The sequence below is a fragment of the Parasteatoda tepidariorum genome, chromosome 6 (assembly GCF_043381705.1).
Source record: "Parasteatoda tepidariorum isolate YZ-2023 chromosome 6, CAS_Ptep_4.0, whole genome shotgun sequence".
NCBI classification, from domain to species: Eukaryota; Metazoa; Arthropoda; class Arachnida; order Araneae; family Theridiidae; genus Parasteatoda; species Parasteatoda tepidariorum.
The window spans coordinates 48,425,426-48,451,635 of record NC_092209.1 but is presented as its reverse complement, the minus strand read 5'-3'; the positions used below and the strand labels follow the sequence as shown (position 1 = coordinate 48,451,635).

The following is a 26,210-nucleotide window of genomic DNA, read 5'->3' as shown; positions in this document are numbered from 1 at the left end:
CATTTTTTCGTAGATTTTTCATTTACATCCAAATAATTTTCATCTAGAATGAACATTTAAAATTTTTTTCTCATTCTTTGTCATCGTCACCACGTTAGGGTCATTTATTTTTAAAAGCATCGAAAGCACTCATCATTAAAATTATTACTACGTATATTCGATCATTTATCTGGAAGGATTTGGGAATTTAAGTTAGATTTCGTACTTTCCCGTACGTAAGAGTCAAAGAAACTCCACATGCTTGCGTTAACCCTATATATTTCTAGGTTTGTTGGCGTGATTTTATAAAGCTGCAAGTTGTTGAATGTTGTTTTCTGTTTAATATTACTTTCAAATTAACAATATGGACTTGTTACAGATAGATCAAAAGGAGCACCAACACAAAATGAAGGTGGAGAATTGTTTATGACGAAATGTTCAAATAAATTCGGAGATTTTGAAACATTTGATTGATTTAATTAAAAAAATTACATTTTATCAGTTTTAGTTAAAAATTGTGCTTGTCTAACTAAGGCCATAAGTAACTAAATATTTTTCCGTTTTCTGAAATTAAAGAATATATTTATTTTACTCATACAATTTAGTTGGAAGAAGATTATCAACAATAATATCCACGTCCATTGAAAATGTTTGTTTTAATTTTGTGGTCGAGGTTAAGATGTTATTTCACTACGTTTGCTTTTTTAGCTTTTGCGAAATCTTATATATTCATTCACGCAAGATTATTTTTTTCACGGGCTCATGCGCATTTCATCAGAATTGCCGCGTGCAATAATTTCAAACTTGCATACGGGGACGTACGTATTTTTTCTATTATTTAAAACTATTCATACACGTATAATCCACGCATTTAGCATTTAAAATCATAATTTCGCATACTCTCACACTTGTCGATTTTTATTTTATTTTCATTGTTGATGCACAAAAGCAAATACTGATTCTCCAATTATTTTAAAATCTTATCTGTGTTCGTGGTTTCAGAACCAACTAAACTATGGAGTAAAATAGTATGGATTTATCGGACCCACGGTTAAAAAACGACTGGTAGCTAAAATGTTCTAACTTCCACAATCCCATTGAGTTGACTCCACTGTAAAGTAATGAATGAAAATTCGCCAAAAAAAAAAACCCTCCGCCTTTGACTCCCTTGATAAAAACTTTCCAGCAAACCTTCCAGCAATGTGGGCGTGCGCGGCATGCTTGCCGCTGGACTCTGACAGGTGTACCGCGAGGTTAACTATGGAGTGCGTCCATGTTTCTAAATTCTTCTGACTTATCCCCCTCTTTAAAATAAGGGGGGTGAAAAAAAGCTTTCTCTTCCTTTTTTATTGCTTTTTTTCTAATAGGACATTATAATAATCCTCTGGATTTTCTTTTCAATGGACGATAGTGTCAGCGTTTAATGTAAGCTTTGTGAACAATTTCTTTTTTTCTTCCTCGTAATTTTTTTTCTTCTCTGAACTTCTAGTGAAGTGTGGGTTATGGACTCATAAGAAAAGGCGAGGCAAGTATTTATGTTTCGATCTCGTAGAAAAGAGAGGAAAAAAAATTTTTTTTCATTGCCTTTTATCTTTCTTTCGGTAAACCGTGGGAACGAAGCTGATTTTTACACTTGTTTTTCGTCTTTCGGAGAGTGGTTGTTTCTACGTGGTTTATGAGAAATTAACCGAAATTCATTTCCTCGTTTAAACGCTTTAGATGTTTTTAACTCGTTTCGGGAAGGCCATAGTTCGTGTTCAAAGTGGAACCTCCCGCTGATTCCTGTTTTTGCGAACGTTTAAGTTGTTATTGTTCATTCAGTAATATATATGTATTTAATTTTATTGTTCTGCTCCGGAACGTAAGAAGACCAGTTCTGTGGTGTTTTATCGTGATATGATGTGTCTTCTTTTATAGTCGATGTATGTACCAATTGCAATTATGTAAATATATAAATATTATTCTAAAATTACGAGAAAGGTTTAAGTAGTTACAAAATTTGCTACAACATATCAGATATAATACCTACTTAAAAGTTACAAACTGTTTTATACATTTTTGGTTTAAAGTATTGAAAGTATTAGATAATTTTTACACAATTGCCTTTCACAAAATGCCTTTTTGATAGAAGCATTTTTCTAAACGTTTCGCTTCAAATAATGTTTTGCAAATTAAGAGGCCTCTACCATCCCCATTTTCGATTTTAGGTAAAATTTTCAGGCAGAGTAAAGGGAAAGGGTTTTAGGTAAAATTTGTGTTTTCTTGATATTTTTTTTTATACTTAACAGACTTTTGATTATATAGTATTATTAGACAGAAGAATAAAAAATAAAGGGTCGCTTAAATAGATTAGGAAAAAATGCACTTGATAATTATGAGAACTTGTATGAATTTTTCATCAAAACCTTTGAAATAACAAATGATACATTTTACGGCTTTGAGTGAGTAAATTAAAACTGCACGTTTCTCAGCTTTTAGATTTTTTGAAATCTAAATTTATTTATTATTAATACAGATTATTTCATAAAAACAAAGATACTTAATGTAAAATACAAAAATAGGAATTTAACTAAGTAAATGGTTTCTATGACATGCGCCAAAGCATCGTTATAAAAATTGCCAAATTTTACCCCAATTACCTAATTTTTTGCAAATTATAAAATTATATTTTATTGTTAACTTTACAGAAATTATAACCAAACCTTTTCGATAAAAATTACCGAGCTTTTTGGTGTTCTCATGAAGCAGAAACATGGTAAATTTTACCATATTTTGGTAGTTTTGACCATACTTTTTTTTTTCTTAGTGTGACCATATATGCCTTTAGACTAATTAAAAAATGTAAGAAGGTTAATTTATTATAACTAATATTAGGTAACTAAGGTAACTAATTATTTCGAAAATAATTAGTGCAGACGATATTTTGTTACTTAAAATATCGTCTGCACTAATTAATTAGCATATTTGACACCCCCTTGAGCCCTAAAGATTGAGTCCTAGAAAGTGAAGATTCGATCATTAGATCAAACGTTATTCAGGGTGTCCCATTTTTTTCTCTTTTTTTGCTTACTGTACATTTAAACAACATGATGACTGAACGGAGAAAACTTAATTATTACTTAGTAATCTATTATTACTTACTAAAGAATTATTACTTACGTAATAAAGCTTTGTTGTTCATCTTCATTTTTAGAAGAAAAAAATTGCTTTTGTTAGCATTTACTTACTTCCTATAGATTGATCAAAACTATTTTACCCTAGCCACGCATTCTGTCACACCCAATTAAATAATATATTTTATTATAATAATGATATTATGTACTGCTCTAAGTAATTTATCTTTAAAAATAAATTTTCTATTATAAGTCTACGGCTTTATACTGATAATTTTTGCTATTTTTATTACAATTTTATATTTATTTGTGTAAGTTTATTCTAGAACTTTACAAATATTTTATAGCTTTAAGTATCTATACTTTAACTTTATGACTTTTTAACTACATATCATGCCATATTCAATGAAATATTTTACATAATAGTTTTATTATCTAATTTATTAAAGCGTCAGACACAAGTGAAAAAGAATTTTATCAATTAATATGATAAGGTTACTTTAGCACTATATTCATTACTGATTTAAACTTCATATCTTCTTCAAAGCAAATGCAAGCATACTGAACAAATCAGTTATCCTTAGATAAACAATTTTAAAAAAAACTTAACTAAATACATTGAAACTCCACCACTGGACATAACTATCGCATAGACTTGATTAAAAACTGAGACCACAAAGTTTTACTACTTCTTCGCCTCCAATTATAGCCACTCGCTGAATACTTGATCCGGAAAATCTTCCAAATAACCGAGTTGCTCATTTCGGCATTTTGCCGGTATTCCAACGCGCATCGCATATATTCTACGGATCTCAAGTCAGGTGGTTTTTCAGGCCAATCAATATGAAATTGTATAGATTTTATTTATTAAACTAGTTACACTTTCTTCTAACTCAACGAATTTCAGTGCTTCCACTCCGAAAATCGGGATAATAACTACATAGTCATCATAAAAATGCTGCCTGAAAGACAATACCTGACTATTAAACTAGTCACACTTTCCTATGACTGAAACGAATTTTAGTGTTGCCTCTAGGAAAATCGGGATATTAACAACATAGTCATCATAAAAATGCTGCATGAAAGACAATACCTGACTATTAAACTAATCACACTTTCCTATAACTGAAACGAATTTTAGTGTTTCCGCTCGGAAAATCGGGATAATAACTACATAGTCATCATAAAAATGCTGCCTGAGAGACAATACCTGACTATTAAACTAGTCACACTTTCCTATAACTGAAACGAATTTTAGCGTTTCCTCTCGGAAAATCGAGATATTAAGAACATAGTCATCATAAAAATGCTGCCTGAAAGACAATACCTGACTACCCTGAATGTTAAAAAAAACGTGTTAGTGCGTGTTAGTGAGCGGGTTAATGACACTTACATTTAATGAGTAGTGAGGCACAAAAAATAACTTTACTAAAACATCATAGATCCATCTCAGATATATTGCTCTTTTCTTCAGAGGGGGTTAATTTTTTAACTTATTTCCTTAAACTGTCTTTCTTACAACGAAAACTGTACATAATATTATGCGATATTAGAGATGATTCGAACAATGAAAACATATTTCTCAATAGCGAACTTCTGTTTCATTTGGACATGAAAGGCGATTGTTCAGAGTCACAAAATCCAGCAATCTTTCTTGCACCCGTCACCCTTATAGTTATTCGAAGACAGACTGCAACAGCTGTTTTGACAACTAGCGAGTCCGTCTTTTATTTCTTTTTTTTCTGCCAAGATGGATAAAAAAGAAACATCCCCGTGATGTCCATACATCATGCTGTACAACGATTCAATGCTTTATGAACATAGGGTTGGTAATCCCTTACACCAGATTCGAGTTCGCTGCCGTCCGGAGGAGAAGAGAGGAAGTCGAGCTTTACAAGATCATAATTTTTAGTCAATGTCAAAACCTGGAGATGACTGGAACGCCATGTTGCTTTGCTCAGATTAAGGAGCATGAGACGAGAGGTTTAAATCACGAGGAAATTTATTTGGTGACTTTTTTCTGAGATCTGTGACAGTTTCTTTATTCGGGAATAAATATATCGCCTATTTGGCTGGCTTCTGAAAAGAGCTTGTCGGATTGTTTTGATCTGGTGAAATATATGCTATCTTCATTCTATCTGTTGAAAAATTTCGAGAATTATGGCTTTAATGGAATGAAAGATTTAAATAGGTGGTCTCTAAAATTAGGCACAAGCAGATCTTTTAAAGTTTTGTGCAAATTCATAGGCAAAGGAAAAATTTGTATTCTTCTGATATTGCATTTGTTTTTTGAGCTATCTTCTAAGCGAGGTACTTTATTTGAATATGCATTTAAAGTAAGATTAATCTACAGATTTTGTCATTTTTAACATCCAAGTCAAACAAGCCGACTCAATTACCATTTTTGATCAACAATATTAAATATTATTACTATCTGTTGCGCTTTACTTGCAGCTTAAGCGCAATAAATGAAACTTATTGTTTTTCTTAACTTTCTTCGTGTTTTCTTGTATTTATTTATTATATATATATATATATATATATATATACAACATTCCTAGTTACATTTTTATCGGTTACAGCGTGATATCAGTACTCCAAAATAGCAAAAACTTAAATATCTACTAAATAAGTCCTCTTCCCATGAAAACATTTTCTTTTAAGCTACAGCTTAGGGCGTAAATGTCGTACTACAAATATATAACCGCAGCCGACGTGGATTAGGTGATGTAGCGTTCACCTCACAATGATTTAACCCAGGTTCGAATCTCAGAAGTGACTGGTAGAAGCGAATTCTGCTCCAGGCTCGCACCGACCACAGTACTAAAGAAAATATCCTCAGTGGTAGACAGATAATAGGTTAGAATCCCTTTGCCATCAGGCTAACCGTATGAAATTTTCATGGTTTTCCTCTCCATGTAACACAAAGGCGGATTAGTTCCGTCATAAATTCTGCCACGAAGGCTAGTTTGTTCCAGTGCTTGATACGGGAGTTCTCTTGTCTTCTGGGTTTGGTTCAAAAGTAATAAAGCTGGAGAGATAGTCGTAACTTGTAAACCCCGTTTTAAGTTTTTACTAAGTATATTTATGTAATATTGTTTTTTTATCCGTCAATAAGTTTTTAATTTCTGCGTAAAAATATTTCGATTTGTTCAATCAATTTTATTTTGATTAGTTGATCTTTCTTAATTTTTTTATCTGTAAATAATATATGTAATAATATATGTATGGCGTAAAAATTGTTTAATGATTAATATTACGCATAGTATATTATAAATGTATTTTAATTCAGCTTAGCGACTTTTAAATGAGCTATTCATTTCAGTCGTTTCAGAGCCTCAACTATCAAAATATTTAGTTAAATTGTGAGACCTTATACTAGAAAAACAAACTAAAACTAAAAATTTTTATCATATTGGTTCTTGAAGAAATTTTGAAGCTAAATTCAAAATTTAATGGAAAAAAAGCATTTTTTTATATAACGGGAACATGAATAATTTATTAAGTGTTTAATATGCATGATGCTTAATAACTAACTCAGTCAGCGTTTCTACAAGAGAGATCAATCAGGAATATGTTGATTGTTGACTAAACTTTAATTTCTTTTTAAACTCCAGTGTACTGTCTCAATTTTTCATCTATTTTGTAACTATTTTTTTTAATATTTTTTTTGGAGGGGGCTTATTATTTACTCATTCTTGGAGATTATGTAAAAAACAAAGGACTTTTCTTAACATTAGCTCCAAGCTGTTGCGTCTCACAACACTGATATTTATGGTTAAGTATAAAGGGAAATTCTATGAATTAGTTCCAAATGCAATGTCCAAATAGCATTGAGATACATATAAGTTGAAAAGTAACATAAATGAAATAAATGCAATATTTATGACTCAAAAGTTTTACAGAATGTATATGTTGCACATTTTTAGAACTTAAACTTAATCTTAGAACTTTAGAACTTAATCTGCTCATTTTTAGAACTTAATCTGAAAGCACCAGCGTACATATTAAATAGACTAAAAATACATATTACCTATTAGCAAGTAAGAATGAAAAAGAAATCTGATAAGAATTGCAAAAACAGTTTCAGGTGTCGCTGAACACAGTGGGTAAAATAGTGGAGCTTACTAGTAGCATAAAAAGGGACTTTGTGATCCTGTGGGCTTATGAACGGGAATTTATGATTTATGATATTGTAAAAAATATCAAGTTTTATTTCCTACTTGTGTACAATTTAATCCCTAAGCAAAATCTTGTTCAAATCAAAAGGAATCATTTTTAAGCTACATGTTAATTTTGGTATTTCTGTAGTTAAAAATTCAAATCAATATTTGTGCGTTGATGGAATTCGAATATGGTAAAAACTCGAATGTATTTCACATTTCATGAAATCTTAAGCACGTTATAGCAGAAACTGTAAAAACTCTGGTGTAATATCTCTCCGAATTTCAAGCTAAACAACCCTAAAAGCTGTGTGTAGAAACACTTTTTTGTTTTACCACAAGTTAACACCAAATCGATCGCTCAAATACAATTTAAAGGGTGTATGGAATGAAATCTCGAAACACCGTGAATGAAAAAGTTTACACCGAGATTACTCATCCACCTTTACACCATAAGTTAAATATTTTTACTTCCGAAAACTTCAATCTTGGCGCGTTTTGATTTCATCTGTAATATTTTTTACAATCCATAACAAGTTGACGCATGTTGGCCGATGTCTTCAATGTTGCTTTGCATCTGCAGAAACTTAAGCTCGCCGTTAAAAATGTTTATGTTTGTTTTTAATTATGTAATGAGAATATTTAAGAGCCTCTGTAATTTCGAGTTTTGTAAATTGTATTAAATAACTACATAAAGTATAATTTCCATCCTGTTCCTGCTCTGTTAATCTTAATTCGAATTAGTCTTAATAATTTTTTTGCTACGCGTATGCTTTATTTACAAACTCGTTTTATTTTAAGAACTAGTGTAAGTATGCAACTTTAGTGTAAGCAAGTAACTCGTAAAAGTGAAACTTATTTACTGATTCTTATGTTTATCATATCTTACTGTAATTATAAATTTTAGTGTTAATAAATAACAAAGATGGTGGTAGGTGGCGACTACTTAAACCAAGTAGTGCAAAAGAACATTGGTGTTTCACGCAGTAGTAATATCCTTGGGCTTTGGTGTCGAGGAACACTGAATAGAACACCACTCTGCCACTTTGGTGCTAAGTATTTGCCACCATTTTGGGGCTCAGATACGGGAACATTTTTTACAGTGTCGTTGATTGTTTCGATTGTAATCACGTTTAAAATGGTTCAATGACATAATACTTTAATCAGATATGCGTTTATTTGATAATTGATTCAAGGATTCAAACAGAATCTCTCAGGAATACTATGTTTTTCTCTAATAATTAAGTACATTGAATAGTTTATAATGATATTATTTTTCTTAACTGATCACTTCAGAAAGCTGAATCCCTATATCAGTAAAGTTTAAAAACACCATTTTTACGAATTTAAAAAATATACAAACTTAACTTTTTTCAAGCAACACTTATGATTATAGTAATCAAAGTTTTTTTTTAAAAAGTTGGAATAATATTTTTCAGGAAATATTTGTTTGATAGATTTTATGAATGTTTGGAAAAAAACACCGAAAAATCATAGGAATCGTATTGATAGAAAATTTTTAATAAATATTCACACAAAAGCTTCTATAAAATAATTCTAAAAGTTTTGCAAAGGCAATATATACCGAAATTCAAGTCTGTTACAGCAGTAGTGTTAAAAAAAATAATTTTCCGTACTGACATTTGTAGTTTATAGAAAAAACCGACTAAGGAACAAGTACCAATGTTAACGAAAAGCTCAAAAAGTTTTTGATGAACTAAAAAAATACTTTTAACAAAAAAAAAAATTCAGAATTTTAGAATTGTAAAATCTGAACATTTTTACGAACTTAAAATTAAATAGGTGACTTTTAGTCTAAAAATATCAAGACATAAATAATTTCGATAAACTTGCCGGCTTTTTCTGATGAGAAATACCTTTAAATTGTGACGGCTTTCAGGCGTGAGAATTTTGTAAAAATAAACCCACGCTGCAATAAGTGACCCACACCCACATAGACTTGACAGTATGCCACATAATACGAGCCATTCTGCAAACAACTCATCTTAAGCAAACCTGAAAGATGAGCTCCCTGCTTAAAGACAAAGACAAGCCAGGAGCTGGCTAATAACCAAAACACGAAAAACATAAACGGGCTCACCCTTCTAGTTTATAAGTCACCAAGTATTATAGCAGGTGTAGTAGAGTTAATTTTTTTGTTTCCATTTTACTTTCTCTTTCAAGAAGATAGGCGCGTGCGGCGCATGCAAAGTGTTCCATCTCTTTACTCTCTTTTAATGGAAGTCCCCCTTTTTTTTAGAGGTCAGTGGACGGTCAGTTACCGTCATCTCAAGTTGAGGGTCAAGGGTAGGAACCCCGCGCTGGCGTGAGAAAAGAAAGTGGGAAAAGCGTTACGCACACGTCATCGCTTTAAAGAATAAAAAAACTGATTAAATTTTCAACCATGGAGATTTTAAGAGGTGACTTTCAAATCTCATTTAATGCTTTAATAAATAGTTTGCATATCACCATCCGTGTGAAGTTACTGTTGAAAATATATACTGAGATCGAGAAGCTTCATTTCAGTATAATTTTCATGGGAAATTCATGAAGAGTTAGGAAAGCTTCTCTCACGTAAAACTGTTATAAAAATTTAAGCAATATTTTTACACTGTTAAAATTTTCATTCTAAAATTATGGTAAAATAACTGGCAGCTGTCTGTCCATCCGATTAACCGTAAAGTTTACGGTAAAGAGCATTTTTTTTTCTTTTATGGTTTTGAAACCATTTACGAAAGGTATGGTTATAAAACCATCAATACGAAACTATACGGGTTTTTAACCATTTTCAACTAGCATTTTTCAAAAACGTAAAAAAAAATAATTATTTATCTAGACATAGGAGCTCGGCTTTTCATTGGGCATTGGAGAGATTCGGATACTGGAAATTCTTCATGTGTTGAAGGGAATGGAGGAAATATCGTGGTGTCAACACTAGGACTCGAACTCAGATTCTGCCGGTCATGAGATTGACAGATAAGCCCGCTCGGCTATGATATGTAAGCAGTTGCAAAGAGCTAAACAGTTTCATAAGGTGGTTCTAGCTGGTGCGATAAAATTCTGGTTGTTTAACAGTATTAGGTGAAAGCAGTTAATAAACAGTTTGATTAATATTTTATTTATGGTTATTTGACTGCCTTGATTAAATATGGTAAATTAACCATTCAATAAATTGTTATTTAACCATTTTTTCCAAGAAATTTCTAACTGTGTATAAGAGCCCTATTTGTTATAGACAATGGTTCACAACCTGAGGGAACTTACCTTAGAGGAGAATTTCATAGTTCCAAGGGGAGAATCATGTTATTTTCATTATCTTTACTTTCAACTGCACATTCCTTTGTATCCCATCAGAAAATAAATTTAAGTTATGCTTCCATCAACTCTCTTTTGCGAAGTTAAATTTAGCTCAAAATCCATCTATTTCAACTTTTGTTGAAAAAGTTCTTGATGTTTTGCAAGATAATATTTTGGATTAAGAGATGATCTCCAGGCAAAAAACATATTAGGAGAAAACTCAATCACTAAGTCTTGATCTTTGATGTGCAAGTATTATCTACAAATCGCGGAAAATCAAAGCATTATTTCCGTTTGTGCCGATTTATCTTTGCAAGTCAGGTTTCTCAATTTAAGTAAAAAATTAAAACGACTAAAATAGATTGAGAGTGACCTACACTGTTAAAAACTCCGGGCCAAATTACTGTAATAAATACCGGTACTTTTGGTTCATCATTCGTAAAATCCATTTCCCAGTTATCCATTTACCGTAAAATACTATACAGTAATTTTTTCAGTAATATTTAATTTATTAGAGTAATTCAGCGAATTTTGCGCGCAATTATGATTGTAAGAATGACTTCATATCATTTTTTTTTGCTCCGTAACACGTTCCGTAAAACGAAATTTCAAGTTAAAAATTACCATCACCATCATTGCCGGTACTTTTTACCGTAATTTGATCTGAAATTCTTTATAGTGTATTTTTGCATGCATTACTCCATGTATCCAAGAATCAGCCATGAAAAACAATCAGATCCGTTAAATTAAAAGTGATGAAAATCACACTGGTTTGTTATACTAACACATTTTTTAGTATCTGGAACACCATTAATTTATTTGACCTTAAATGGTTAGTGCGATAATGTAAAAAATATACATTAAGAAAAAGTATGGTATAAACGGAACAGAATATGGTAAAAAAATTACTTAATTACCTAAAAATTGCCAGTACAAGAACTCCAAAAACTTCTTAATTTTTACCTGATCATTTTGGTAAAATTAACAATAAATTATAATTTTATAATAAGTGAAAAAAATTTTAGAAAAATATGTTAAAATATGGAAATCCAGTCGTGATGTAGGCCATGGCTTAAAAAACCATTTATTCAGTTAAATTTAGTTTAACTTTTACAAAGTGTGTGGTAATAAGAACTATAAATTTGAAAAGCAGAATTTTCGGTAAACCGTTACAATAGGAACGGAAGTACTGCCAAATGAGTGGTTTGAATACTTTAAATATCGTATAGTTTAGTTTTTATTACTATAATTATGTTTATTTTTGCCAGAAATGTCATAACCATACAGTACAATAATTTTTTTAGTTAATTTTTTTCCGTGTATGAAAGGCAATGCTACATAAAATTTTTCTATGGTTTGTTGTTTGATTTCAAAAACTTGTTAAGAAAATTAAAAATTATCATCATCATCATATATATATATATATTTCAAAAAACATAGACGATTTTTTTTCCAGAGAGTAGTTTTCTAACTTTATTCATCTTAGTTTTAAAAAGTAGGTTATTGGTAAAAGAAGCTTATTTCTTTTCTTCCAGGAACTGTCATTCAAATTAGGTTATACTTTGCTAGCACTGGTTCGTAAATTGAAGGATTTGAGCTGACTAAAATATGAAAGTTAAACATGTTAGAATGTCAAAGATCAATTCGTTTGAAAAATCTTTATAAAATGCTCTAATGTATAATAGTAAAACTGCATTTTTTATTCATCTAAACTTCATAGATATAATATGGCTTCATTGGATTGTAGATGAAATTTGAAGTTCAGTATTTTTTTATAATACAAATTAAGATAAAAATATAATAATAACACATTTTCTCATAAGTATAATAATGAAGTAAGGGAAAACGTATTAAATTATTAAACTTTCTTAGTTCAAAAGTGCACTAAATGCGAATTACAACAGAGTGTTTTTATTTATAGCTATTTATATTTTGCTTAAGAATTGAGTTTCTGAAAACATATTCTCCAAATATTAAAACGTACTTGTAATTTGTTGTAAAAAGTACAAAAAGTAATCATTGATTCACTAAATGGAACGGAAAGATAAATTTAATAATGATCACTTTCATACATAGTTCATTGTTAATAAAATCTTAAATTATTCGCTTATATAAATTATTTGGAACATCATTTTTGTTATACAAATTTTGTACACTTAAAAAAAAACAGCTATGTATTATACGCGGGAAATATCTGTAAAAGTATCGCACTCTTTGGTAAGGACATTTCTAATAACAAAGCCATATTTCTGGTATTAACCAAAATTTACGATATTTAAACCATACGGTTAAGACACACCCGCTTACTTTGCGCGAATCTTAACCAAATTGTTTTGGGTCGGTTGTTCAACGGCGGTCATAAAATTGAAAAAAATAAAAAATATTTAAACCATTCATTTGGTAACTTGTACGTTTATATCATCAGATCATTCACGTTACCGGAAATTCTGATTTTTAAATTTATAGTTCTTATTACCACAGGTTTAATAAAAGTTATGGAACTCAAAACTAAACTAACAAAAAATAAATGGTTTTTATGCAATGTTCTAAGGCATCATGATAAAATTAACAAATTTTAACACATTTATGAAATGTTATCATATATTAATTTAGATTATATTGTTAATTTTACCGAAATCATTACCAAAGCGCTTCGGTAAAAGTTACCTAGCTTTCTGGTACTCCCATTGTGACAGAAACAGAGTAAACTTTACCACATTCTGTTANTATATATATATATAGTTCTTATGAGGATCCAACTTTTTCTTCGTGATGTTTACTTTTCTTTTTTATTACAGGCGAGCTTAGCTGTTTTCGCACTTCTACTTTGGATGGAAACGTGTGCAGAAATCCTCAGAGGTTATCCTTGTATCAGGCGGAAAAACCAACTTTACTGTCCTTCGCCGGGAAATACTTATCCAAAGTATGTATTATAGAGAGATTTTTTCTTTCAATTCTTATGGAGGGCATAGCACGTTTGTTAGCTTTATTAATTAATGTTTATTAATTAACGTAACGAAAAATACTAGCCAACTATAAATTACGATAATTTTTATAATTTTCTGAACAGTTTTATTCAATTTAACAATCATTATACATTGCATGTGAGTAATGAACGTTAAATTGATATTTATTCCTATCAGACATAGAATCATGTTATCTTCTGTATATTAACAGATTTAAAATAAAACTTATAAGGAATGTTGAAAATCTTTCTTTATCTTGTCTCTACTTTTAAAGAGAAAGAGATAAGTGTCTTCTTCCTGATTTAATGTTGGTTAATAAACTTGATGTAAACGCATTTATACTTTAAAATTCAATAGATATAATATTCAATAATGTATCAATATGAATATTAAAAAAATAAAATATAATAGTTAACATTTTTTAATTTCTTGCGATTTATTTGCATCAGCTTTAAAAAATTATGTAATTTTTTTATTAATGAACTTAAGACATAAATGTTTGATACGAAATATAAATTAGCAGAGTAGCTAGGATCCATCATATATCGTCAAAGTTAATTTAACTTCATAAAATTCAGAATAATAACAAACTTAGCTTGCGAGATTAAATTTCAGTTTCTACAGTTAAAATTTGAAGTTGTATAGCCATGTTGATAAATAGCAATGATTTTTATGGTATGTTCATTATCATTTCTTAAGCATGCACGTCATGAAGTTTTAATTGTGTATTTAAAGAATTCGCAATATTTTATATGTTCACAATATACATATTTACATATACGTGTAAATAAAAATCCAAACTTTTATTTCTTATACTTTAAAAAACGATTTTCATGTTTAGTTTTATTCTTATACTTTATTGGAAGGACAATTATTTTTATATTCTTATAAGTTTTTTTTCTGAGTTTAAACTGGTTCGTTTTGGTCACATGCGTATACTTAATTTTTAATTATATTTTGGTAAAAATTTTCTAAAATTGCACTTTTTGAATGTGTAAGAATTAATTTATTGTTTTTGCGTAATACGAGAATATGGTATTGAAGGAATATCGAATAAAGAAAACATCAACTAAAAATTAATTTTTGTTAAAGTCATTCAAACCTTATTTCTGCACACTTCTCAATTTTTAATGCTAATGCAATCACAAGTTCCATTTAGTTTTTTTGTCTTTGTTTCTATATTATAGGGTTCTTTATAATTTTGTTTTTTGAAGCAAACAAACACAGAATATAAATTTTTCATTTATAATCTGGAAATTAAAATTAAATTCCAGTACATGCGTGATATTTAAAGATAAATTGTAAAAAGATAAAATACTTTAAAACTTATTTTTATGTTTCTCTACTAAATATAATATGCTAAAAATACCAAAACAAACAAAAAAATTTAAATTTTTACTCCGAAAAATTTTTTAAATTACATTTCCATACACTAACATAATAAATATGCAGCTTTTCTGGAATACCAAACTTTTTTTCTCATTTGAAATTATCTTTAGCATTTACAAAACAAAAATTTACAAAACTTTAAATCTTATAAAATACTTTAAATCTTATTTTATGCTTCTCTACTAAATATAATGTACTAAAAACACCAAAACGAAATATTTTTTTTAATTTTTTCTCAGAAAAATGTTTAAATTACATTTCTATACACTAATATAATAAATAAGTAGTTTTTCTGAAATACCAACCTTTTTTTCACATTTGAAATTATCTTTAGCATTTCCAAAACCAAAATTTACAAAACTTTAAAACTTATAAAATACTATAAAACTTATTTTATGTTTCTCTACTAAATATAATATACTAAAAACACCAAAACCAAATTTTTTTTAAATTTTTTCTCCGAAAAATTTTTTAAATTACATTTCTATACACTAATATGATAAATATGTAGTTTTTCTGAGATACCAACCTTTCTTTCACATTTGAAGTTATCTTTAGCATTTACAAAAAAAAAAAAAAATTTGTTATTAGATTATTTTTTTTCTTGCATTATGGTTTGTTCAAACTTTTTACACGATGCTAGATTTTCACATGCTTTTGTCACTATTTATCAAAATTTGCAACATAATATTCTAGACATTTTCTTAATATTAAATACTATTCCTTTAATAATTATTGTAATCATCAAAATCATTTTTTTCTTTTATTTGTTAAGATATAATATTTTTATTTTTAATTTTATCTATAAATTAAATTGTACATGATCAGCATTTCTTTTGTAATTATTTTTTTTTTTTGATTAAAAATATAATCAGTCAATTTGTTCTTTATATTTTAGTTTAATTTAAACTTGGTATTTCATACACAATGTAAATTAATTATTTTTATTTTGTGGGTGTGTGAACTGAATGTTATTAAGCGCGCATTATTGCTGTTTTTCTCCCTGTCCTTCCAATATCTTCTACAAAATTAATTCTTTTTTTTTTATAATTATTTTCCCTCAGTTCGACGAAAGGGGAAGAAGATAGGACAGGCAGGGAGAAGAGGAGCAAAAGGTAAAAATACTTTTTTTTTTCTCTTTTATTTTATATTTTTCTATGGACTATTATTCGTTTTGATTATTGCATGAAATCAATGAATAATGATTTGTTATGTATTAATAAATGAGTTGTCGGAAAATCTTTTGGAGTTCAATTAACATTGATCCTTATAAAATTGTATGCATGAAATTATTATATGCACATTTAATTATATGAAATTATTTTATACACATTTACGAAATCATTTATTAATCCAATTAATATGTATTCTATTATTATTTAAAATCTCCTTTTATTAATAATAAACTTTACTGACTCCCTTTTAGAAGTGTTTTTTTAATCAAGTATTAAATCATTATCTTTAAAAACATAATTTTAAAATTTAAAAGTAATTTTATGGTAAAGTAATTAATTTTAATTTTTAATAATCGAAACTAAAAAATATTTTACTTGAAAAGAAATTAAGGTCAAACGATAGAAAACTTTTCATCCGTTTTAAGTATTGTAAGTTTTACTTAAGACACAATTTATATCAGACTTTTTAATTGCATTATTGATTTTTTTCCCAATAATTTAAGATAAATGTATGCACATTGTATAGTATGCATGCTATCAATAACTAAGTTACGCAAACAATGATACAGAAATGTGTTCGGATTTTAAATATAATTTAAAATTACTCTTTTGTTTTAAAATTAATTAATTCCTTGAATGAATTTTCTATCACATAATTTTTTATTTTAAAAGATAAAAATGAATTTTGATAGAAATCATGATTTGTTATCTCAAACCACCATTTCATGTATTTAATTATTGCGTTACTTCAATTACAGTAAAATAACAAAAGTAATATAAAACTTCATTTTTAAATAACTCAGCATTTTTTAAATTTTTTAACTCACAAACAATGACTTAGTGTTTCAGACTTTTTAAATTATTCATAAAATTTTAATAATTTGCAATTTTTATTTTATTATAATTAAAAACTCTTTCAAGAAAATAAGAAAAAAATATCGATTATCTTGTAACTTTTGTCTGCTTAGAAAAAAATCTCTAAAATTGTCATTTCTTTAGTACTATATTAATTATTGTTATAAAAATTTCAAAGTGGTTAATTAAGAAAAGTTTCAATTAATTCCTTTAACATGTGGAATCAAAATAGTTAAGCTTCATTTGATATGATATTGAACTCAAAACTTTGCACTCATGTTAGAAAAATTGCGCAAAACTTTTAAAATGTTTAAAAATCGTAAGCTTTCAACAAAAACTTCTAATTCATAATTTTTATTTCAATTACAGCTTTTTTTTTCAAATTGTTCTTTAAATTTATTTTATGTTTAAGTAAATGTAAAGAATATTCTGTAATCACGTCCCTCAAAATATATTTCTAGAATCCTTATAAAAATAAAAACACATTTAGCATCTCTAATTAGTGCTTCAAGCAACAAAAAAACATACAAAAGCATTATTAAATCAGAAGAATCACTATTGAGCTCAGCAAGATTAAAATTCCCTAGTTCCAATTGAAAGAAATTAAATTTTATTTGGCAATCAAACTAGTTTTGAAGTTTTTAACACCCATTTCCCCAATTATAATTCCGCATATAAAATTTTTTTCTCGTTTTCCTTGTATAAAAATACATTTACATTTTCTACTGTATACATAGTTTTGACTTTATTTTTTTAAAGCATTCTTTACACATTTGCATTAAGTATTCATTTATTGTTTTTGTATTGTAGAGATCGAATTGAAAAATTCATTGATGAAAATAAAGCTTTAGTAAAAAGAATGGTGGGTGAATATTCCTTCGGAAATGAAGATGATAACAACACTCCTGCCTTTAAATTTGACCAGTTTGAAACATATGATGGTCATCCTGTACATAGTAGAAATAAAAGAGCAAGAACGGCGTTTGGAGCGTCACCCAATAAGTAAGTTGAACTCATAAAATTTAATTTTTTTGAAAGTTGATCAAGTTTTCACACGTAAATATAATTATTTATCTGTCATTTTTCATCTCGAAATATTTTTAATGTATTGAACTTGTATACCTATGTGTTGATTTTATGAACTTCGAAATGAATATTCGAAACTTAATGAACATTCGAAATTTAATATTTTAGAAATGTTTTCACGCTAAACGAAGTTCTTTTTTTAAATGTGAATTTAAATGCTTACATTGTAAAAAGTTCCGGATTAATTTACGGTAAAAAGTATCGCCAGTGCTTTTCACCCTAAGATCCATTTTTGCCTAAACATGTTACGGAACAAACTTTCAAATGTACCGTAGTTTTTACAGCTATAATTAATTCCTGTAAATCACTAAATCTCTTTCATTTGATAAATATTGCTGTAAAAATTACGGTATGTTTTACGGCAAAAATGGAATTTACGGTAAAAGGAATTTTACTACGCACGTTGCACTCAAAATTTTGATACTTTATACCGTAATTTGATCCAGAATTTTTGAAGTGTGTTGAAAGAATTTATTGCATAATTTTAATTCTTAAGATTTGAAATTATGAGCCTTTTAATCTTTACAAGAGTTGCGAATAAATTAAGCTTCAGCGCGCATATAAATTTATATTATCAAATATTAAATAAATGATAATACTAAAAATTCGAAATAATTATTTCAGAATTATTTTCTTGCTTCCTTTATTTTTTATTTTGATAAAACAATACTGAATTTCAACTTCTACAATATAGGCTGATTTTATTGAGGACTAAATCATGAATTGATATAAGAATTGATTGATAAGACTAAATGATATTTAACAATTAACATTCAAGATTTGAAATGATGAAGATTATAATTTCAAAATTAATTTCTTTCATACCACACATTTTTTTACTCCTATCATACTATCTCATTGATCAAATTTTCAGTCGTTAATTAAATACTTTTTATTCATATACTCAAAGTTTAAATAAATTTTTTTGAACTTGTAGTGGATGATGACACTTGATGTTAATACAATTTTTTCAAATATTAATTCCCTAATTAAATAGGGATGAGTGAAAAACAAGAGTCAGTCATTGTTTTAAATTTCACCATAAGAGATTCAGTTTTTCACATATTTTAAAAATAAAATCAGTGATAATTTCTAACTTACAGCCCTATTTGAAGAAAAAAATAATTTATTGCTCACATTTAAACAGTTAATTATTTTATATTTCATGTGTCAGATACATTCAATAAAGAACAAACTTATACTTTTATAGTTATCTGATACCACGCGCCTTTTTTTTTCCAATACCTACTATTAGTTCACTTTCCCTGTTAATATTTATATATCTCGTTCAAATTTTCAATCGTTAATAAAATACATTTTATCCATCCAAATACATGTTTTCAAACCTGTAGTGGATGAAACTTGATGTTAAAACAGATTTTTTTAAATATTAATTCATTAATTAAATTGAATTAATTAGTTTTAGTTTTACATGGGAGAAAAAAATTGCAATTATTTAATAAAAAGTAACTAATACAAAATTTAATTTTCGTTGAAAACAAACATTGAACCTAAACATATATTTTATTTTATTTAAGTAACATTATGTTTTTACGCTTAGCATTCGAAATCATAATTTTAAAACTCTTTTTCATTATAAGTATTTTTTTTATTATTGTTGGAGTTTCTTTCCTTTTCATAATAGAAATATCAAAAGAATTATACATTCATGTTTCAACAAATAAGAACAATATTATCCCAATTCTATCAAGCAATACCTCATTCTCCTTTTACACATAATATAAGGAATTACAAATATGTTTTACTCATATATTAATAAAAATTAAATTTCGAATTTTAATTTTAAACATATCATTACATGTCAATAAGAAAATCATTTCTAGCAATAAATTATATTTAAATTTTTAAATTTTATATTGTTCTCGTTTACTTCCCAATTTGTAACTCGAAATATTGTATGTGTAATTGTGAAAACTATACATAAAATTTCATATCACATCATACACATCAAGTATGACTAAAATTTTATTAAAGAAAAATTCAAGATGAAAATCGAAATGTCTCTTTATAAAGTTTTTTTGAAACTTTGATAAAATGAAAGATTTGATTCTTTAATTTTTATTTCCATTGTATGATACGCCACAAAAATATCAAATGGTAAATTAATGCAAAAATGCATAGCTATTCAAAATTTTAAAAAGAATAATTGTGCAAGATTTGTTCAAATAATTTGCTTCTTGTACTATTTTCAGTTTATCATAAAACAAATTTTTGATAACTATAATAATGCTAAAGTTCATGAGTGCATATCCTCTATTTAAATAATGCGGTTTTGCATTTGGAAAAAAGTATATCATTATACAAAAAAAATGCATTTGATTTTTTCATTTAATTAGTAATTATACTTTATTTTTCTTTCTACTATAGAGTGGACGCATGCGAGTCAGCAGTGGAGATTGTTACTCCATATTGGGCTTCGAATAGCGCAGGAAAAATTCGAGCCATAGTCAACACACAACATTTACAACAAGCAATACAGCAAGAAGTCTGCCAGTAAGCAAAATCTTCCTTTCTCATATTTACAAATTTGCATAAATTTTCATGCTTTTTTTTAAATTATAAAATTTACTTAAACTCTCTAAAATGATTATTCTCTCCGACTGCTGTTACCACCTTGCTGTGGTGGGTTGGCTTGCGTGCGTCTAGGACCCATCTAGGACCCTTGGTTCTTCTTGAGCAGTAACAGGCTGTAGGACCTTGAAAGAAGAAGAAAACAATCATTACAAAGGTCATGTAGCTTTATAAGAAGAGATTATACACAACACAACCCTTATAATATTGATTTAAATTTAAAGTAAACATTTTTTTTAATATGTAAGATTACTTTGCTTATTTTATCCCACAACAAAATATAATATAAATACTATTCAATCAAAATATTTCAAAATATTTCACTGTATTTAGTTCCTGTTTCCACAGGTTTCATATTTTATAGTCTAATAGAGTTAAAGAACACATCGTTTAATGAATCTAAGCTCAAATGTTTTAGATTAAAATCATACTTTCTTGAAACACGATAAACGTTTTTTGTAATTTAGGATTGTTTTTTTTTTTATCTAAAAGTATTTTGTCACAAAAACTAATTGAAATATTACCTCTTCAATACAATAATTTTAAAAACCAGAATTTCCGGTAATCTGTTACCATATGAACGGAGAAATTACCAAATGAATTGTTTAAATACGGTATATTTTGGTTTTATTAACCAGAATTATGGTTTGCTTTCAGACATATAATTATCATGCAGTACAGTAATTTTACCAATTTTTTTTTCTCTGTGAAGGTGTAAGTGAATAAGTGATCTTACTGATTAAATAATCTTACAAAATTTAAATACTTATAAAATATAAAATAATCTTTTGAAATATTAAAAAAGAACAAAAAAGCAGCAGTTTTCTTACTATCAGACGAACAAATAATGATGAAAAAAATTTTAATGAAAAGGGAGCAATGCGTAGAAATAAGCTTATATCAAGTAGATTCCAAAAATATATATTTTCAAAAAATATGAGTTACATACAATTTAGATACACCGTGTTAAAGTATTCCAATGTGTAACTTTTTCATTTGCATTGAATTTTGCTGCCCTAAAGATTAAAAATAGAAACAATAACAAATATAGAACGCTTATTTCAGTTCATACATTGTCAAAAATTTCAGAGCAAATTACAATTTAAAGTACCTGCACTTTATTCGTAAAATCCATTTTACCGTAAATTCCATTTTTAGCTTAAAATGTTATGCCATAATTTTTACAGTAATATTTATTAAATTGGAGAATTTTCAAGGTATATATTCTGTGACTTTACGGTAATATTTACTGTAAAATTTAAGGTATATAAGTTTTTTTTGTTCCGCAACGTGTTACGGTAAAAATGGATTTTACGGTAAAAAGTTCTGGCACTCTGAGTGCCGGAACATTTCACCGTTGCTTGATCCGGAATTTTTTACAGTGTACAATTTAGATTATCTTATAAAATTAATCCAATATGTAGTATTTTGATTTGCATTGAAACCAGCAGAGTTTAAACAACGAAACAATGGCACAATATAGAACTCAGCTTCAGTTCCTACCGCAATGCTTCTCATTTTATTTAACTGCCCAAAGATAGAAATAATATTGAATCTATGGCTCATAAAAAATACATACTATAAATTTTCCAGCGATAAATTCTATCAGCAACACACCTATAGTTAGCTACACATTAGAAAATCGTATAATTCACAAAAGCATGTCACCAAAAAAAATATCCCTTTTGAAACAATAAAACTACGACAAACATGGTGCTGATTTTTATCTAGAGTTACTTGTTGCAACAGTTCTTATCTATGGGTCATCTCTAGAATGTAAGGGTGTCCCACTGGGACAGTTACAGAGACAAGGGACAGAAAAAATATAATTCCCCATTAAAAAAATCTCTTGTCTTTCTGTAGCAGTTGATATAGGGAAGTAAATAAGTTTCCAATTTCAAAGTATTTGGTTTCGTGGTGCCCCTGCTGCTAATGTCAATTACGGCTAGGGACGTTTGGTTGTCCAGGTAGATTTAAATTTTCTTTTTACCTGGTGAATTGGGGGTGGGGTTGCAGTGACGTCTTGATCTACTTCCGACGTTTCCCTCAAGCTCGTGGAGGGTCCTTAATTGAGTTGTCTGCCGTTGATGGAGAATTATCTGTGATTTTTTTTCTTCTTGAACTTTGCTCTTGTGAAAAAAAAAGTGGGGTAGATGATTAGAGAATGATCTACTTAATTACAGTTAGTTTTGTCGATTTCTTTTTTGCAAATTCTCAAAAGAATAATGTTATGGTAACTTTGAATTGTCTAATTAAAATTAATAGATTTATAAATAGAATGGTTTTATTTCTCATCGGTAATTAAATTTAAATCGCGATATAAGGAAGTATTTATTTGCATTTTAAGTTGTATCATACATTTTATTTCTAACAATATTATAATCGCTCAAAAACCATTTCTGATAACATCTTCTCTGCCACACATTTGATTTATGCAGAAACCGCAAAAACTTAACCCTTAACATCTGGAAACGCTAAAATAGAATGATCAGTAATAATGTATTCCTAAAATCTAACAACCTATAAAAAATTTTGTTTTTGCTATGGAAATTTATAATTATTCTGAAATAAATGTATAATTCTTTATTTAAAAAAGTATATAAGTCATAATACTAGTGAAAAAAGGTAAATAAATACTTTTGTAATCCAACAGTTGCGTATGTATCAACTGTCTGTGTACTAGATAAATACTGTTTTTCGTCACATTTACAAATTTAACATGCATTATGCACTTTGACTTTTATCTTAATAATACTGTTTTATACTGTTATAAATACTGTTTTTCATCCCATTTATAAACCTAAAATGTATTATTTACTTAGAATTTAACCTTAAAAATACCGTTTTTCACGGCGTTTACAAACTTAATATGTGTTGTTTATTCACTTTGAATTTAACCTTAATACTCTCTTAAACAAACAAAACTTAAAAATTTTTGATAGTGTTATTTTGAATGTTAAAAATCAAGTTCATAGAGTTGACTGATGTCATTATTATACTACTGAGGTTGTTTGAAAAAGCTCATGTCTATGATATGATTTACGAAGACATTTTAGTATGTTGAGAAAAAAAGGTGCAATGAATACATTGCCTTTTAATTATTTATACATTGCCTTTTAATTATTTATACATTGCCATTAGGAAATTTAGGAAATTCGTATACGTCTCAGTCATATATGTCAAGTGTCTAAGCGTTACAAGAAGATACAAAATAGACGTAATTTTGTTTAACTTTTAGTATTTATCTATAACTTGTTATTTGAAAGGCTGTTTCTGTGTTGATTGCAACTTACGAAGTTCTCTTTGATAACTTCGATTGACACGAAAACTTTATTTGCGCGAAACAGATTCTACACTTTCGACTTCCACACTTTCGTAAAAATTGAAAATAGAAGAAGTTTTCATTTCAATTAAAAAAAAGTTATTCGGCTCTGAGAAAAAATGTATAGTCAAAACTACTAGACTATGGCAAAGTTTACAGTATTTCTGGCTCCATAGGAACACCGAAAAGCACGGTAATTTTTACCATTGCAGTTTGAAATGATTTTGGTTAAATTGACTTTAAAATATTGTCTTATATCTGATTAAATTTGGTAAATGTGGTAAAATTTGGTAATTTTATCATGATGCCTTAGAGCATTGTACATAAACCTTTTATTCGGTTAAATTAATTTTCTGTTTTTTTTTTTAAACTAAATATGTGGTAATAAAAACTATAATTTTATGAAACCAGAATTTTTTGTAAATCTTTACAACATGAACGGGAAAAATTACCGAATAAAAGGTTTAAATACCGTATATTTTGGTTTCATTAAATATTTTTTTTTTTTTTTTTTGAAGCTTTGTGGATTTTGTAAACCTTTTAAGTGTCTAAGTTTTACAAGAAGATACAAAATAAAAAAACCTTTATTTAGATTTTAGTATTTATCTATTACTTGTTATGTTCAAAGTTTTTTTAATTTTTGATAATTGGATACGTTGTTCTTGTGTCATTCCGATTTTTTAGTAACTTGATTTGCTCGTAATATATTTTATTTTAGTTTTGAAACTTCCCCGATTCTGATTAACTTTTAACTGTCTAAGCTTTACAAAAAAATATTAAATAGACGAGATTTTATTTAAACTTCAGTATTAATCTAACATGTGTTATTTGAAAAGTTATTACTGTGACAATCGGGTCTCATGTTGCTCTCTAAATCATCCCTATCCTTTATTAATTTGGTTTGTTCTTAATATATTTCACTTTTGGAACTTCCTCAATTTCATAAACCTTTTAAGTATCAAAGCTTTACAAGAAGATACAAAATAGATAAACTTTTATTTAAATTTTAGTGTTTGTCTATTACTTCTTATTTCATAAGCTGTAATTGGGTATTACGTTGCTCTCTAAATCATTTCTATTTTAGTATCTTGATTTATTCATATTTTTTTACTTCTTTAATTTCCTCGTCTTTGGTAAAATTTCAACTGTCTAAGCTTTACAAGAAAATACAAAATAGAAAAGATTTTATTCAAATTTTAGCATTAATTTAATAACTGCTGTTTGTAAAGTTATTACTTCAATAATTGAATTTCGTGTTGCTCTCTAAATCATCCCGATATATTTATCATGCTGCTCTCTAAATCATTTTATAGTAATAAAATTTGTTCATGAGATATTTTAAGTTTGGAACTTGCACAATTTCGTAAACCTTTTAAGCATCAAAGCTTTACAAGAAGATAAAAAATAGACAAAATTTTATTTAAATTTTAGTATTTATCTATTACTTCCAATTTTAAAAACTGTTAGTTTGGTAACTGGGTCTTACATTGTGTGTGCTCCTTAAATCATTTCTATTTTAGTAACTTGATTTATTCATATTATTTTTTACTTTTTTAATTTCGTAATCTTTGGTAACATTTCAACTGTCTAAGCTTTACAAGAAAATACAAAATAGACAAGATTTTACATAAATTTCAGCATTAATTTAATAATTGCTGTTTGTAAAGTTATTACTCTAATAATTGGACCTCGTGTTGCTCTCTAAATCATCCTGATTTTATAGTAATTTGATTTGTTCATGAGATATTTTAAGTTTGAAACTTCCTCAATTTCGTAAACCTTTCAAGTGTCTAAGCTTTACAAGAGGAATAGAAAAAAAATAGCTCACTAAGAAAAAAAAATTGAACCGGTCTTGACTTAAATTATAATGAAATTCGATTTGAGAGCTTAGGTTAAAGTGTTACTTTGTAACCTTCATCACATTTTTAAAAAGCTTTTTCTTCTGGCTGGGGTAGAAAAAAAGCAGTGAGCGAGAAGTTAGACAGCAGCAATCAAATTGTGATGTACGTTCTATTCTCTTTCTTGGGGTATTTCACCGCTGCCGACCGACCCCACTTTCGGAATGTTTACATTCCATCCCGTGCCTTTTCAGTGATGACAGACTAGTGGGCTTTTCTGTATCGGGGGTGGTGCACGTGGAATACACCTTAAGAAACACGGTTGGAGGTTGTCACATGGCGTATGATGTTGAAGACCGGTATGCGATGGTTGCAGGTATAGAATAGAATGTCATCGCCAAATATAAGGGGCCATCAATATATTATTCTATTTAA

General features: G+C 28.1%; 1 protein-coding gene and 1 long non-coding RNA gene across 5 annotated transcripts in view; one reads left to right on the top strand and one right to left on the bottom strand.

Annotated features, from left to right (window-relative positions):
• The window catches only part of LOC107439507 (protein spaetzle 3), a 65,670-nt gene that overhangs the window by 29,899 nt on the left and 9,561 nt on the right, over nucleotides 1-26,210 (top strand). For 2 of the 4 annotated variants that reach the window (XM_016052137.3, XM_071182340.1), the window contains exons 2-5: nucleotides 13,351-13,475; nucleotides 15,972-16,022; nucleotides 17,748-17,939; nucleotides 20,412-20,537. In XM_016052137.3, the coding sequence (XP_015907623.1) occupies nucleotides 13,351-13,475; nucleotides 15,972-16,022; nucleotides 17,748-17,939; nucleotides 20,412-20,537 (494 nt within the window). The remainder of the gene's footprint in view (nucleotides 1-13,350; nucleotides 13,476-15,971; nucleotides 16,023-17,747; nucleotides 17,940-20,411; nucleotides 20,538-26,210) is intronic. The other 2 variants (XM_016052139.3, XM_071182341.1) reach the window with 1 other exon arrangement.
• The window catches only part of LOC122270536 (uncharacterized), a 57,788-nt gene continuing 52,108 nt past the window's right edge, over nucleotides 20,531-26,210 (bottom strand). The window contains exon 9 of the long non-coding RNA XR_011637016.1: nucleotides 20,531-20,740. This is a non-coding gene — a long non-coding RNA (uncharacterized lncRNA). The remainder of the gene's footprint in view (nucleotides 20,741-26,210) is intronic.